Source organism: Eucyclogobius newberryi, unplaced genomic scaffold (assembly GCF_026437365.1).
Source record: "Eucyclogobius newberryi isolate DKJ021-1_F unplaced genomic scaffold, fEucNew1.0.hap1 SCAF_13, whole genome shotgun sequence".
NCBI lineage: Eukaryota > Metazoa > Chordata > Actinopteri > Gobiiformes > Gobiidae > Eucyclogobius > Eucyclogobius newberryi.
Genome location: NW_027315757.1, coordinates 7,719,752 through 7,734,074, shown reverse-complemented (window position 1 = coordinate 7,734,074; position 14,323 = coordinate 7,719,752). Strand labels below are relative to the sequence as shown.

General features: G+C 40.1%; 1 protein-coding gene across 4 annotated transcripts in view; it reads right to left on the bottom strand.

Moving 5' to 3' along the window:
* The window catches only part of spag9a (sperm associated antigen 9a), a 50,800-nt gene that overhangs the window by 13,065 nt on the left and 23,412 nt on the right, over nucleotides 1–14,323 (bottom strand). For 2 of the 4 annotated variants that reach the window (XM_072442463.1, XM_072442465.1), the window contains 12 exons: nucleotides 11,399–11,456; nucleotides 11,168–11,320; nucleotides 11,030–11,081; nucleotides 10,805–10,935; nucleotides 9,445–9,501; nucleotides 6,921–7,100; nucleotides 5,821–5,950; nucleotides 5,317–5,403; nucleotides 5,119–5,223; nucleotides 3,378–3,564; nucleotides 2,359–2,577; nucleotides 97–310 (listed from right to left, as the gene is read on the bottom strand). In XM_072442463.1, the coding sequence (XP_072298564.1) occupies nucleotides 97–310; nucleotides 2,359–2,577; nucleotides 3,378–3,564; nucleotides 5,119–5,223; nucleotides 5,317–5,403; nucleotides 5,821–5,950; nucleotides 6,921–7,100; nucleotides 9,445–9,501; nucleotides 10,805–10,935; nucleotides 11,030–11,081; nucleotides 11,168–11,320; nucleotides 11,399–11,456 (1,573 nt within the window). Of the gene's footprint in view, nucleotides 1–96; nucleotides 311–2,358; nucleotides 2,578–3,377; nucleotides 3,565–5,118; nucleotides 5,224–5,316; nucleotides 5,404–5,820; nucleotides 5,951–6,920; nucleotides 7,101–9,444; nucleotides 9,502–10,804; nucleotides 10,936–11,029; nucleotides 11,082–11,167; nucleotides 11,321–11,398; nucleotides 11,457–11,847; nucleotides 11,863–14,323 lie in introns of all 4 variants that reach the window. The other 2 variants (XM_072442462.1, XM_072442464.1) reach the window with 2 other exon arrangements.

Sequence of the window (14,323 nt, the reverse complement as noted above, 5' to 3'; positions counted from 1 at the left end):
TTGCCTTGCCTTGCCTTGCCTAAATGTAAGAAAATATAAAATAATGTAAGTATGTTGTTGTTAAATACTAAACACACACTGCGTCCCCCCCCTCACCCGTGTGCTGGAGCAGCGGGGCCCGCTTCAGGCTCCATGTCCAGGGGGTCTGTGAACACGTGCTCGGTGTAGATGCCCTGCTGGCTCTGCTCTGCCCCCTGGTGGTCCTGCGCCGCGCCCTCCTCCTCCTCCCCCACACCAGCGTTAGCCTCCGTCGCCTCTGTGGCCTCCTCTGCGGCGTCTTCGGTCGGGCTCGTCTCCCTGGAGAGTTCCACTGTTGGGGGGGGAAATGTCGTGTAAATGCCACCATCCATCGATTCACAGCCAGAAACTTTTAATTCACAAACAAAGTACTTTTTATACGAATGGTTAAAGCTTTACTGTCTGAATAACGTGAAAAACAAAACCAGCTAATATTAAACTCTTTGTAGCCGTCCACATGTATAGTTCACTTAGCTAATACGTCGCTAACATCCTGTGCTTTTTACAATTTTTCATGTAATTAAGTAAAGTCTGTTTTGCCCCAGTAAAGATACGTTGTCAAAGTAGATCTTAGAGTGAAATGGGTGAAAATGAGGCCACCGTGTGCTTTCTGCATCTCATTACAAGTGTGTTTTACTGCGCGGTTAGCATGCTGGTTCATGTTAGCTTCCTGATTTGGAACGCGGTCCAAAGTCTTTAAAACATGTTCTGTGCTCTATGGCCTCAGTAGTGCTCAGTTTAAATGAAGTGATAAGAACATTTTCGAACATTTATCAACTGTTCAAATGTTTAAGGACTTTGAGCGAATAATTATCAGGTATAGATGTATAGATGTATGTATAGATGGATAGATGTATGTATAGATGGATAGATGTATGTATAGATAGATAGATGTATGTATAGATAAATAGATAGATAGATAGATGACATGAGGGAGGTAAGGAGTTAGAGCTGAGCGGACAGTGAGGGCGGGCCCTGAAGAGGCAGAGTGAAAGCTTTAAACCTGCTGAGCAAACAACAGGATTCACTACTAACCCACTTTGCTCTGGATTTGGCTGTGACATCTCTTCTGCTGGACCCAGGGGTTTATTGATTGTTACCTCCACCTTCAATAAATCCTGCTGTTTCTGCCACAAGCTGTCTGTCTTCAGCGGCTTTTTCCAAGTCCTTAGATTTAGTTTTTAAAAAGTAACCAAGGAAGAGTAGCTGGCTGTTAAAGTCTATATAACAGGGTTGGCTCTCACTAAATTGTATTGAACGCAGTTATATTTAAAATTTGACTAAACATTTTGCCTAGTTGACCTTAGTTTGACCAGTTTTTGTAATTCTTTTATAATTTAACTACCTGGTTGGACACAAATATGACAGAGGTAGAGCTTATTCCACAACTGTTTCCACCACTGTCTAGCAACCAACTGTAAACAAGAGCCAAAATCCATATAAATTAAAGGCGCAATGGACGATTTTTCGGCGATTTGAGAACGCAGGCGGAAGTGCGCATGCGCGCTCCCCCGTGCGGACTGATACAACACACACGTGTGTTTGTTTATTAGTGCGACGGATCGCATCGCATCTCTCGTCTCCCGTAGATTTCCGTCCACTTCTGCGTCAGCTCGAACTGTCTTTCGCCGTCTTCATTTTGCCCCGTACACCAAGGGAACTATATTATGATAGATCCATGCGCTTAGGCACGCGGAAACGTGAGGACGAGCCTGACGCGGCTGCAGGTGAGCGGTAGGTGCGTTTTATGATTGATACGTGGCAGGACTAATCGGCCGTCCACGCCACGAGGAAATAAGACTCAAATTTGTGCCAAAAAAATCGTCCATTCAACCTTTAAACAATAGTTATGATTTGACAAACAATAATACCATATAACACCTATATTTTGTTAAAATTCTTGAATAGAAGATGGCTATCCTTAAGGAAATAAACCTGTACCAACAAACCATTCAGCTCTCCTCTCATCCTGAAGCCATGAGTAACTATACTCTCTGTACTTCTATACCACCCAAATAAGTAATATTTACAAAAACAGAAGAACCTTTCACATAGACTTTAGGCTCTGTTAATGGGGATCCTAATAATAAACATTAACATTTTAACCATCTTCGCAAAAGTGCGCCGTTAGCATGCTAATGTTGTTAGCGCTTCACTCTGAAAGTGGTGAAAAGGTGTTTGTAAGTGAGGAATGCATTTGGACCGCTGCGAAGAGAGATCTGTTTTTCATGTTTCTAAGACAGTAAAAACCAGGTACAGTGCCTGATATAAACATGTATGTGAAGTGCCACTGTGGTTTGCGTTGAGATGAATAAGACGTATGTTGTTTGTAGAGCTGACCTGATGCAGAGATGCCGCTGTGCTCTGTGGGCTGCTCGCTCCCCCTGGACCCTGCTGTATGTGGGACAGCCATGGTTCCTTCAGCAGCCAGAGCACCGTCGCTGCCCGTGGAGCCCACACTGGCCACGCTGCCCGCCAAAGACACGCCATCCCCGGCCTGACTGCCGTCCACGTCCGGGGGAAGCTCCTCTCCGGCGGGGAAATCCGTCTCCAACACTCCTGGAAGTCAATACAGCTGAATAACTCTGGTGAATAACTCTTTAAAATACAGAATATATCGTAAAATGAGTGATTTCTGAGGCTCAGACAAGACGACCATGGAAACAAGATAAATGAAACAAGGGGTGGGTTTGATAAGGGAAGAAAATATAAATAAAACTAGTATAAAAACTAGGAACTCATTTGATCAAGAACTGAATACAGAAGAAAAACTCACAAATAGGACTTTTACTGAATCGTTTTAGAATGGTCTTGATCTATATGAGAACAAGTATAAGAGAACACGGTCAATTATTTTGTGTTACAATTGTAGTATTGTTACGAGAAACAACGTTATAGTAAATAGCTCCAAAATCAAACATACAAACAATTCTAATTTCGAACCATTTAATTGCTACACGTAAGTCTAACATGTATTTTATTGCTTTTTTATCAACAATATAAACGTGATTTGAGCTCATTGTCCCTTTGCCAGATGTGCAAATGGCAGCTTAAACAAGTAAATACAATTTTATTACATTTTAGTTTGAATTTAAGATGAAGCTTGTGTCGTTGTACTTTGCTTTAACGCTCCGTCGATCTCTGGACTTTTCACAATAAAACTATTTCCGCTGCCAGAATATGTATCTATGTTGTAAGTTCCAGAAGCAGTGTTTTTTATGACCATTTTGCTGCAGGTGCCACATCTGAAGCGCGTACAGAGGTTTGCTGCTTCACAATATTCAAACTTTGCTGTAGTTGGTTGAATGGGTCATTTGCGGCTCCCCTCCCACCTCCGGGACCGCGGGCGCGCTGCTCACCGGGCACACTGGCGATGCAGAGGACGTGGGTGTTGCAGGCGTAGAAGGTGTCCAGGATGTCCGCGGGCTGCGTGGCGTCCAGCACCATGACTTTGGTGGAGGAGTGAGTGCTGGTGCAGACCCACACCCGGCTGGACGTCTCATCCTGGACCAGCAGATCCCGCTCCACGTCCACCTTCTCCGGCTCCTACGTGAACAACGGGATGTGGAAAGGGAAATACGATTTGTAGTACATTTATTTATTTCAGGGACAGTGCAATATTAATAAACATTTCTGTAAATTTGCCAGAGTCTATTTATCATCTATCGTCCCCTGACAGCCGTTACAGTCAGCCTAAAACAGGAATAGTATAATGGTAATTCTAATAATAGTTAGAAATATATAGAGTATATACATTATATGAAACAGACACATCAAACATCCAGGTACAGACAACAGACACACAAGAGAGCAGATACACACCATATGGAAAACACACACACACTTGCAAGTACAGGGCAGGTGGCCTGCAGGGGGCAGCAGAGAGAGCAGGTGCTGTTAGTGTTTTAACTGTGTTTTGATGGTGTGATACGAGTTTGCATTTCTGATAGTTGTGTGTGTTAGTTGTGTGTGTGAGATTCCAGTCAGAGGCAGCGCGGACAGAAAAAGCATTTTCACTGAAGGTACTTTTTCTGAAGGGGACAAAGCGGGCCCCTCTCGCTGCTCCTCTGGTTCTGAGTGGTGGAGATGACAGACCATGAATGACTTTATACAATAGACGGAGATTTGACCTAAATGTGGTCGATGGGTTGGAACCAGCCTACACCCTCTTTATTATTTATAACTTGCATTTTATGCAGGCTAATGCTAACGGCTAAAGGAACAAATATAAAGGACCGGCTTCAGATTCCCTTACTGTTACTGACCAGCTGAGCTGAACGTGATTGACATGAGCCTCTGAGTATTTGACCATGTTCTCCGAGCTGAGTGGACTGTGATTGTGTAGAATGAGGCATTAGCGTTAACTGTCGCGTTAGCCAGTGACCAGGAGGTGGACAGATTGTGATGTGGGACAGGATCATTGAGTGCATGAACATTTTAGCCGCTCGTGTGGACATTTGGTGGCGGATGTGTTTGAAATTGCAGAGATTAAATATTATTCTGATACAGATTCTATTGATGTGTGATTTGAATGACAATTTTGAATCTATTGTAATGCCAAGATATTTGTATTCTGAAACAATCTGCAGACGTTCTCCTGAAACAAATATGTCTGGGTCAGTGTTTGATTTTGCAGTATATAATTTGAGACAGGATTTTTCTAACCAGGATGAGACTTGAATCATGGAGTTTTGTGTTTCTGAGACCTTAGAGATGTCATTGCTTTATGTGTAGTTTACAGTGTCATCAGCAACATACAGAATCAAGACATTATTGCAAACAGAGAGGAGATCATTAATGTAAAGTGAGAATAGTAGAAGTGCTAAAGTCGATCCTTGGGGAAAACCGGTGGACAGAGTGAGAGGAGCAGATCTTTTGCAGCTCTTTCTCTTTCTATTTCAATGCTTTTTTCTTTTTTTTTTACCTCTGATGACCTTTGCTAGCCACAGTGGGGAGAGATGTGTTCATTAATATCATTGCTATTGTCACAAAGACAAAGAAGGAAGACATATTAACACAAAAAAGCACTTCCTGGTTTCAGTTTCTTTCCACTATGACAAAACCAACGCAGATTCTAAGGTCCTTATCCCACATGCTTACCTTAGTGTCGTTGTCCAGCGTGTCCAAACTGCACTGAGAGCCCTTCTTCTGCCTCTGGAGCTCCGCCCTGCCCCCGGACATGTTCACCCCCGAAGCGCACCACAACTGTAAAAAAAAAAAAAAAAAACCTGGCTGATTTTGACGATCATTTTCGAAAAGGTTACAAAATAACACTTAATCTAGTAACTTCCCCAGTACCTTCATAGAGGGGTCCTTCTGTTCCAAAGGCCTCAGATACACAGGGACAGGCAAGTTCATCTTATTCTCCGTCTGCCCCCCGTTTACCTGAGAAAAAACAACATATAAATACAATGACATTCACTTAGAAGCCTTTCGAATTTCTTGTTTTTCCAAATATTTCAAATCTGGATCAAAACCAGACACCAGAGCAGGTCTTCAGCCCTTTAAAAGACCGAATTTGTGCCACGGTGGCTCTTTCGCAGCATTTTCTGTCCATTTGCTTGATTTTGGTCAGCGATACAAACTGTCTCAAACCAATTACCCAAACAGAAGCAGAAGATGAAGCTCATGTGTCCCATCGATCCAGTTTACAGTGGACGGCCCAGTTTACAGTGGACGGTCCAGTTTACAGTGGACGGCCCAGTTTACAGTGGACGGTCCAGTTTACAGTGGACGGTCCAGTTTACAGTGGACGGTCCAGTTTACAGTGCACGGTAATCGGGCAGTTCCGTAAAGACGAACCTTGCATTTTCCTGGCAGGCTCCAGCCGTGCGCAGTGACACGTCCGTCCTCTTTCTGCATGTGAGCCTTCACCTGTCGATACTGCGCTCGCTTCTGCTCTTTACGGGACGGAGAGCTGCACGGGTCCTTCCTGCGGCGTCAATCAATAATATGTCATCAGTAATAATGACTAGAGATGTAGCTATAATAAAACTGCAGAGCGAAGAAAGTAATTAAATAGAGTTAATGTGTTTCTTTATGATGAACTGCTCAGAGCCCAAAACAAGACCTTCCGATATACTGGTATCGGTATCAGAGCATCACTAACCAGGATCATGTAGAGATGTTTAATATAATATGAAGTCCACAGCAGCAGTTACAGAGAAAGAGGAGCTGATGTTTCAGTAGAAATGAATGCTCATTTCCTATCAGTGGGTTAGTTTAGTCCAGTGACATGTACAGTCTATGGTTACTATAGAGAGATAAAACTGAAACTACTTTATACCACAATGACTCTAATAAAACATAAGAAGCTGCAGCACAAATCTTATCACACAACAAAATGTCAAGGTATGATAAAAACAAAGGTCTGACCCTGAGAGATCCTAATGTGTTTCTATACTGTATATGTCACCAAATTAAGGTGGTTTTAGGTTGTTCTTGTTAGTATTGGGCGAAATATCGGCGTTGGTCAATATCCATCACTTTTCATCTGTATAGGCTGAAAAAATTGCCAGATTTTTGGCACCGGTATTGTGTCCTGATCTGCCCCAGTGGTCGTTTTGAACGGACTCATGACTAAAAATGGAAATAGTAGAGAAATGAGGCTAAAAATATGGCCACAAATAATTTTAGAACCCACATAAAGACATTGTTATTTTTACTATAGTGAAAAATGTATTTGTGATCATTACTTCAACTTGAGATAGACAGTGGGCCTTTTTTAGGACTTTAAAATCTAAATATCGATGCGTTTGAAAAAAAAGATCCATCTCTGGTTGTTTTTCTTTGTTTTTTCTTACTGTCTGACGCATTTTAGACCCAAGAGAATAGCATGCAATTCACTTTTTGGTGATTTTTATTATTTCTTTATTTTTTTCAAATATTGTCCGTTTACTCACTCTTCATTGAGGAAGTCGAAAGTTTTAGACTTCTCGGTGGGGAACTGGGAGAAGGTGCTGCTCCTCTTGACCAGGCTGCCCGGGGAGTTGTACTTGACGTTGGACTGGGCGTCGGCCTTCCTCAGGGCGGGGCTACTGCTGCTGCTGCTGGAGGAGGAGGAGCTAAACAGCCTGCTGAAGCTGCGGAGGCGGAGTTACAGAAAAGCCGAAGAGGGAGAGGAGGGGAGAGGGGGAGTGCGGGGAGAGAAGAGTAAGGCACGGGTCACCAACGACGAAACTGACAGTCAGAGTGCATGCTGGGAGTCAACGGGCAACAAATGACCTCAAACTTTCGATACTGAATGTTAGTGTTGAAGAAACATATGTAGCTTGAGTCACCGTTCCAGAAATGTTTTTGTTTTTAATTAATTTCTCTAATATAGACTTGCATTTAAAAAGTTAAAACTGATTTAGGTTTTTTAGAAAGTACATTGCCCGTTGTATATTTGCTGGAATATCCGTTTGGCGATAAATTGAAACCGCTTTGCACACATTTATAAAGTTTGCAAATTTTGTATTGTGAACAATTATCAGAGTCCAGGGCTAAGGAGATGAATTAAAATCTGCTATATCATCTAAAGTTAAAGGTGCACTATGTCACTTTTCAAGTTTAGAGTGCACCACATAGACGTCTCCGGTCATATGTCACTTCCTGAGCCACCAGAATGTCCCCGCCCCCTTTTGGGTGAAAACAAACAGTGTTTACAGGACATATATCGACACCTATGTTTTTTTTAATCACAATATTCACCAACTTCTCCATCCGTGGCTGCTGTGTTGTCAATATTGTGTTGTATTTTGGGGTAAAACGATATTTTACAATTTGTATCTCCCGTGTATCTGTTTACATTGTTTGTTTACACCTAAAAGGGGGCGTGGACGCAGCGCTAGCCCAAAAGTACCCATATGACAGCAGACATCTACAGTATAATAAAATGCGCCATTGTATGTTGATTTACAGTTATTTCAATTACAGGCCCGTTATTGCAAAAGAGAATACTTTGCCTCGCGGCGTCATAAACTTTCATTAACGTTTATAGACCCAAATTTCCTATTACTACAAACTTTTACACTTGGCCCATGCTAACCGGAGTTACGTCAAATCGAACGTTCCATCACATAGATACTTAAGTGTATGTTTATTTCAACATATTTGAGCAATTTCTCTGCTCTCCTCACCAGTTACACGTAAACGATGATGTTTAGTGTCTCTAGAGTCTTAACGAAGCACAACATCAGAAATTTAAAGTCAGTTAGCCTTTAGCTCAGATGCTAGTTTTACATGCTAATTATCATCTAAAATAAAACGCCAAAAGGTTTCCACTCTCAACAATGACTTAACACAAGGCTTTGGCCTAAATGTGTTCGATGGGTTGGAACCTGCCAACACCCTCTTGATTATTTATATATAATTAGCTTGCGTTTTATCCGGGCTAATGCTAACGGCTAAAGGAACAAATACAAAGGACTGGCTTCACATTTGAAATGCTACCAGAACAGTTGAGTTGCAAAGTGATTGACATGAGCATCGATCTGAAAAAACGTTTAATGTCTTCTATTTACATGTACAGTATATTTGATATATTGATATTTGATTTATTTATTGATTGATTGATTGATTGATTGATTAATTGATTGATTCCAGATGCTAACTCCAAATTCCCTTTCTCGGTGTCAGTTTGGGAGTGGCTTTTGACTTCCTGCGGTTGGATTATTATTACAAATCCTTGCTCAAAAAAACCCCAAAAGGAACAACACCTTTAAAAAATGTTTCAGGTACTAGAATAATATCTGTTAATTAGTATTCTTAGAGGGAAAAACTTAAATTATCTCATTTGTGTCCAAACTTCGTAGTAAGTTTCTATAATGCTCTCCCAGCCCCACAAAGACTAAACACTTTTACAGTTTTTGGTCCTTAGCCCTAGCTCTGAAGGAAAACACTTCTCCAATAATTACCTAGAAATTATGATAAACTATACAAATGGCCAAAAGAATTGCATAGTGACATTTTAACCGCAAATGATAAAAAACAACTCCACCGCAAAGGAACTTATTTCTTTAAAAAAAACATAAATATACAAACTAGTTTTCAATTCCACCTTGAGGGAATAAACAAATTGAATATGAAAAAGCACAGAGCAGGCAGGAGACAGGAGAAGCCCGGGGGAGCAGGGCCAGTTAGATTTGAACATTGAGAAAAACAAATCAACATTCTACAGTCTACTGCAGGATTACGGAGGATACACATCAAACGTGGAAACATTTTTGAAGATGGAGGAGCAGTTAACTGGGCGGGGCCATCTCAGAAATAATATTATGTCTTTACCTAATGCTGATGTTTCAATAGCACAAAGAGAGATGAGAGAAATAATTGGTTTATGTGAGTTACTTGGTGTTGAGCGTCAGAGTCAATGAGGACAATGACAACGTTTAACAGTAAATGACAGACAAATATGAATAAAACTACAGTTACATATGTACTTACAACTGCCAGATGCTGGATTTCTTCTTCTCAGTCAAGGTTGGGTTTTCTCTTGAAGCCCTAAAAAACACAATCAACAATTCACAAAAGCACTAATCTGAAGTTCATGTAATAGGAGTGACAAAACCTAATAATGCACAAAATACATTTGAACGTTCTGGTGGAGGTCCATGCAGCTGTTGGTTCCTGTAATGTTCCACAGTATGGCATTAAACTTGCATATCTGCATGTATAAATACCTTGAAAAACTGGGCTTGCTTCGCCACAGATCTGACTTGTAACTTGGCCTGGTGTTGTCACCTGCTTGTCTCCATGGTGATTGATAAATTTAATGTCATACTGTGGAATATTCCAACAGATTAAAAATGCTTAATTTAATGACAACATTTTGACCGGGGCATTTCCTTTGCCTTGTCTCTACTTGTAATACACAACTGCACCACTAGGGAGTGCACAAGTGGTCCCATACAACTTATAAAGACTGAGCAAACCTCAGGGGAATTCATGTTGGTGAACAAAATTTACTGGATGAATCTGTTTTTTGTCTTTCAACAGCTAAGGTAAGCTAACGACTAACATTAGCATCTTTACTCTGTGACTTTATTAAACGATTATAAAAGAGTGCTTTAATTATACTGCTTAAAACACAAATATGCTGCATTATGTGTATTGTTATTGTCTTATATGCTCTTCTTTGGAGAGAAAAGATCACCTTTCCCTCCCTCTTTTTTAAATGTTTACAGTATGGTGTAAAACATACTTTGAAGACGTACCACTACAGTAGGTGGCAGTAAATGCACATTTTCAGTTGGCTGCAAAACCGCCATTAAAAGCAACACCACAACAACAACACCACAACAACAAGTCTTCTTTGGCATGTTGTAGAACGTAAAACATTGGTCTAAAAAAGCACACATAACTTCAATCAGTCAGACTTTTCCACATCAGGAATTGAGTTAGAGCTCCATCTACTGGCTGTCCAGTAGATATACCCATGTTTTAAACTATTTAAGTTGCACTAGTAATTACAGTTAAACAGGGTATAACCAAGAGTACTGTTACACCGTCAAAAAGGGGTGGGTGATGTATATCTAAATAACTTTTGGCGTATTCCAATAACGTTGTTGAGACGATATTATGTCAATCCAACAGAAATGTGCCGAAACATGTCTTTAAACACATACACTCAGGTTGAATTATCAGACGAATGTGAAATGTCTGTCAAATTAATCACAAAAGTGCAGGAATATCACTTTATAAACTATATGAAATTGAATTAAATGTACTTTGGTGAATGAACTCAAGTCACTCCTAAACAGTACCGGTTCCCTTCCGCTCTCCCGTCCCTCCGACCGTTGTGTACCTGATCATCTCGGTCCAGCGCACGGCCTCCTGCAGCTCCATCAGCCGCTCCTTGTACTGGTTCCTCTCCATCAGCACCCGCGCCATCTCCACCCGAGTGAAGCGCTTCTTCTGGGCCACGGGGATCTCGCTCTGTCGCAGCCGGGACGAGACACGCGAGACATGAGCCGACCGGTCAAGAGCGCGGGTCGTTTAAACGTTAGCGTAGCATTTATGATAAACTCACATCTTCCTCGTCTTGGGTTTTCTGTTTGACCTCCTCCACTTCTTGTCTCGCTCTAGAAAACGAAAAATAGCATCGCAGTGATCAATACCGTCCTTTGAAATATGAACTTGAAGGCCACACGTCGTCACGGCTTCATACTTTTTGAGTTCCTCCTCCAGATCTTTGCTCTTGTCCTCCAGCTTGGCCTTGGCTTGGACCACGGCGTCCAGCTCGCCCAGGAGGACCTCCTTCTCACAGGTCAGCTCGTCCACCTTCAGGATCAGGTCTTTGTTCACTACGTTCAGAGCGTTCCTGAACACAAGTTACAGACAGACGGCGTGGATAACATTATAAACACACTGGTGATATAACGGCAGAAAAGATTCTTACTTTGTCTCGAGTAACTGGGAATTTTCCTGAATGAGATTTTCCACTTCACGGCCCATGCCTTTTAGTCGAAAAGAAGACACCGTCAGCGTAATTACAATGTAAAGGGAAGATAATAACTGATAACATATACTCAGACAGAACATCATGGCCACTAAGAGGACACATTAGATGAGATTATGAATGTTTTATATACCATTAAAGTATTGTCATCACAATTACATGAATCTGCTGTATATTTTCAGCCGGATGTAGCAACAGAGCAACTTAAACTCACCATGTTCTCTTATAGGACTCTCAATGGTCATAATGTTGTGCCTGATCAGAGTTTAAGTAGTGTAATGTACAGTATACTATGACATCATGCATCTACAAGTGACTACAACAATACACTAGAGAAGAAACAGAGCATTGGGGATAGAGAAGGATGGGTAAAGAGGGAGAGGTCTTACCAATCAAACTAAGGTCTGAGTAAACCATGCAGTAAATCCATGTCAGGCAGGAGAACAAGAAGAGAGAGAAATGTGCAGACTGTTTAGGTGAGATGAACAACCATGAAGGAGCCAGGGCCAAAAAGCCGCCGTACTACGTCTGTGTCCTTGTATTCTACGAAGGAAGTCAGCCTGGTATTGGTCCAGATATGGTTAGATTCTTGACATAAAATATTCACTATCAGACATAGAAGGATGGGAAATATCCACAGACTGAACGTGCTTTGTACTCATATGCAATTTTCATGTTTGCTAACGTTAGCAATAGCAAGTTAGCTAACAACTGCTAACCTGTGTCAAGACAAACATTTCAGACTAAAGACCAATATTAAGAGAAAAGCCTGATACTAATTTATTATATACTATCACAAAGACTATTAAAAAACACTCTTAACTCTTAAAATGTTTCACAAATGATTAGCATAGTAGCATTTGTGACTAGTATAGCATTTGTAACTAGTATAGCATTTGTGACTAGTATAGCATTTGTGACTGGTATAGCATTTGTGACTGGTATAGCATTTGTGACATTTGTGACTGGTATAGCATTTGTGACTAGTATAGCATTTGTGACTAGTATAGCATTTGTGACATTTGTGACTAGTATAGCATTTGTGACTAGTATAGCATTTGTGACTGGTATAGCATTTGTGACTAGTATAGCATTTGTGACATTTGTGACTAGTATAGCATTTGTGACTGGTATAGCATTTGTGACTAGTATAGCATTTGTGACATTTGTGACTAGTATAGCATTTGTGACTAGTATAGCATTTGTGACTGGTATAGCATTTGTGACTAGTATAGCATTTGTGACATTTGTGACTAGTATAGCATTTGTGACTAGTATAGCATTTGTGACTAGTATAGCATTTGTGACTAGTATAGCATTTGTGACATTTGTGACTAGTATAGCATTTGTGACTAGTATAGCATTTGTGACTAGTATAGCATTTGTGACATTTGTGACTAGTATAGCATTTGTGACTAGTATAGCATTTGTGACTAGTATAGCATTTGTGACTGGTATAGCATTTGTGACTAGTATAGCATTTGTGACATTTGTGACTAGTATAGCATTTGTGACTAGTATAGCATTTGTGACTAGTATAGCATTTGTGACTAGTATAGCATTTGTGACATTTGTGACTAGTATAGCATTTGTGACTAGTATAGCATTTGTGACTAGTATAGCATTTGTGACATTTGTGACTAGTATAGCATTTGTGACTAGTATAGCATTTGTGACTAGTATAGCATTTGTGACTGGTATAGCATTTGTGACTAGTATAGCAGTGACTGGTATAGCATTTGTGACTAGTATAGCATTTGTGACATTTGTGACTAGTATAGCATTTGTGTCTAGCATAGCATTTGTGTCTAGTATAGCATTTGTGTCTAGCATAGCATTTGTGACTAGCATAGCATTTGTGACTAGCATAGCATGTGTGTCTAGCAAAGCATTTGTGTCTAATATAGCATTTCTGACTAGCATAGCATTTGTGTCTAGCATAGCATTTGTGACTAGCATAGCATTTGTGACTAGGAGTCGAACGCTCTTCTGACAACTGAAACATGGCGTGTAAAAGGTCTGGAATGTTCCGTGTGTTTGGTAACAGCTGCACTAAATATGAATTATGGTTCTGTGTGATTTTGAGCGTACATTGTGAACAAGTCCAAAGCCTTTCACTCATTTTTGAACCATTTTCTGCATGTATAAATGGCAAAGCAGAAAGAGTAAACACTTTCCACTTCCTGTAGAAACAATAGAGCTATCTTCGGAACAGACTCATGGCAGTTGGGAAGACGGCCCTAACAAAAAAAAATGGATGACTCAAAGCGCACTAACAATTAAGGACTGGGCTAATACAACAGACATACGCAATAGACTAATTTAAAATTATAGTTTTGCACCAATCGAGTAGGTATTTGTGGAGAAAAGTTGAAAAATCTTTTTTTACAAATACAAAATGACTTTTTTGACATTCTAAAAATTAATTCAACAAAATAAAGATGTATGTATATTACATTTGTTGAAATAAAAATTGCCTTTGGATGAGTTTTTTCTCAGTGTGATATCATCAATTTCAAACAAAGTGAAATTATAAGTCATCAAAATTTACCTATTCTGGGATGGGAACATATTTTATAGTTTTCAGCAACATTTTAAATATATAAAATATAACTGCATTTTAGTTCAATGAGCCAACCTGTCAGAAGCACTTTAATATGCTCTAACTCATCTTTTTTCCTTTTTTTTATGCCACTCCCTTATTTTCCTAATTTCATTCCTTTACTGACCTTATAATCTCCTGGTCCTGCTTGTTTTTTGAGTGTTTTATTTAAAAAACTAATGATACATTTTAATTATACTAATTATCATCTTTTTTTATTACTTTTTTTTTGTTCTATGTTCTAAAAATAATAAAAAATATTA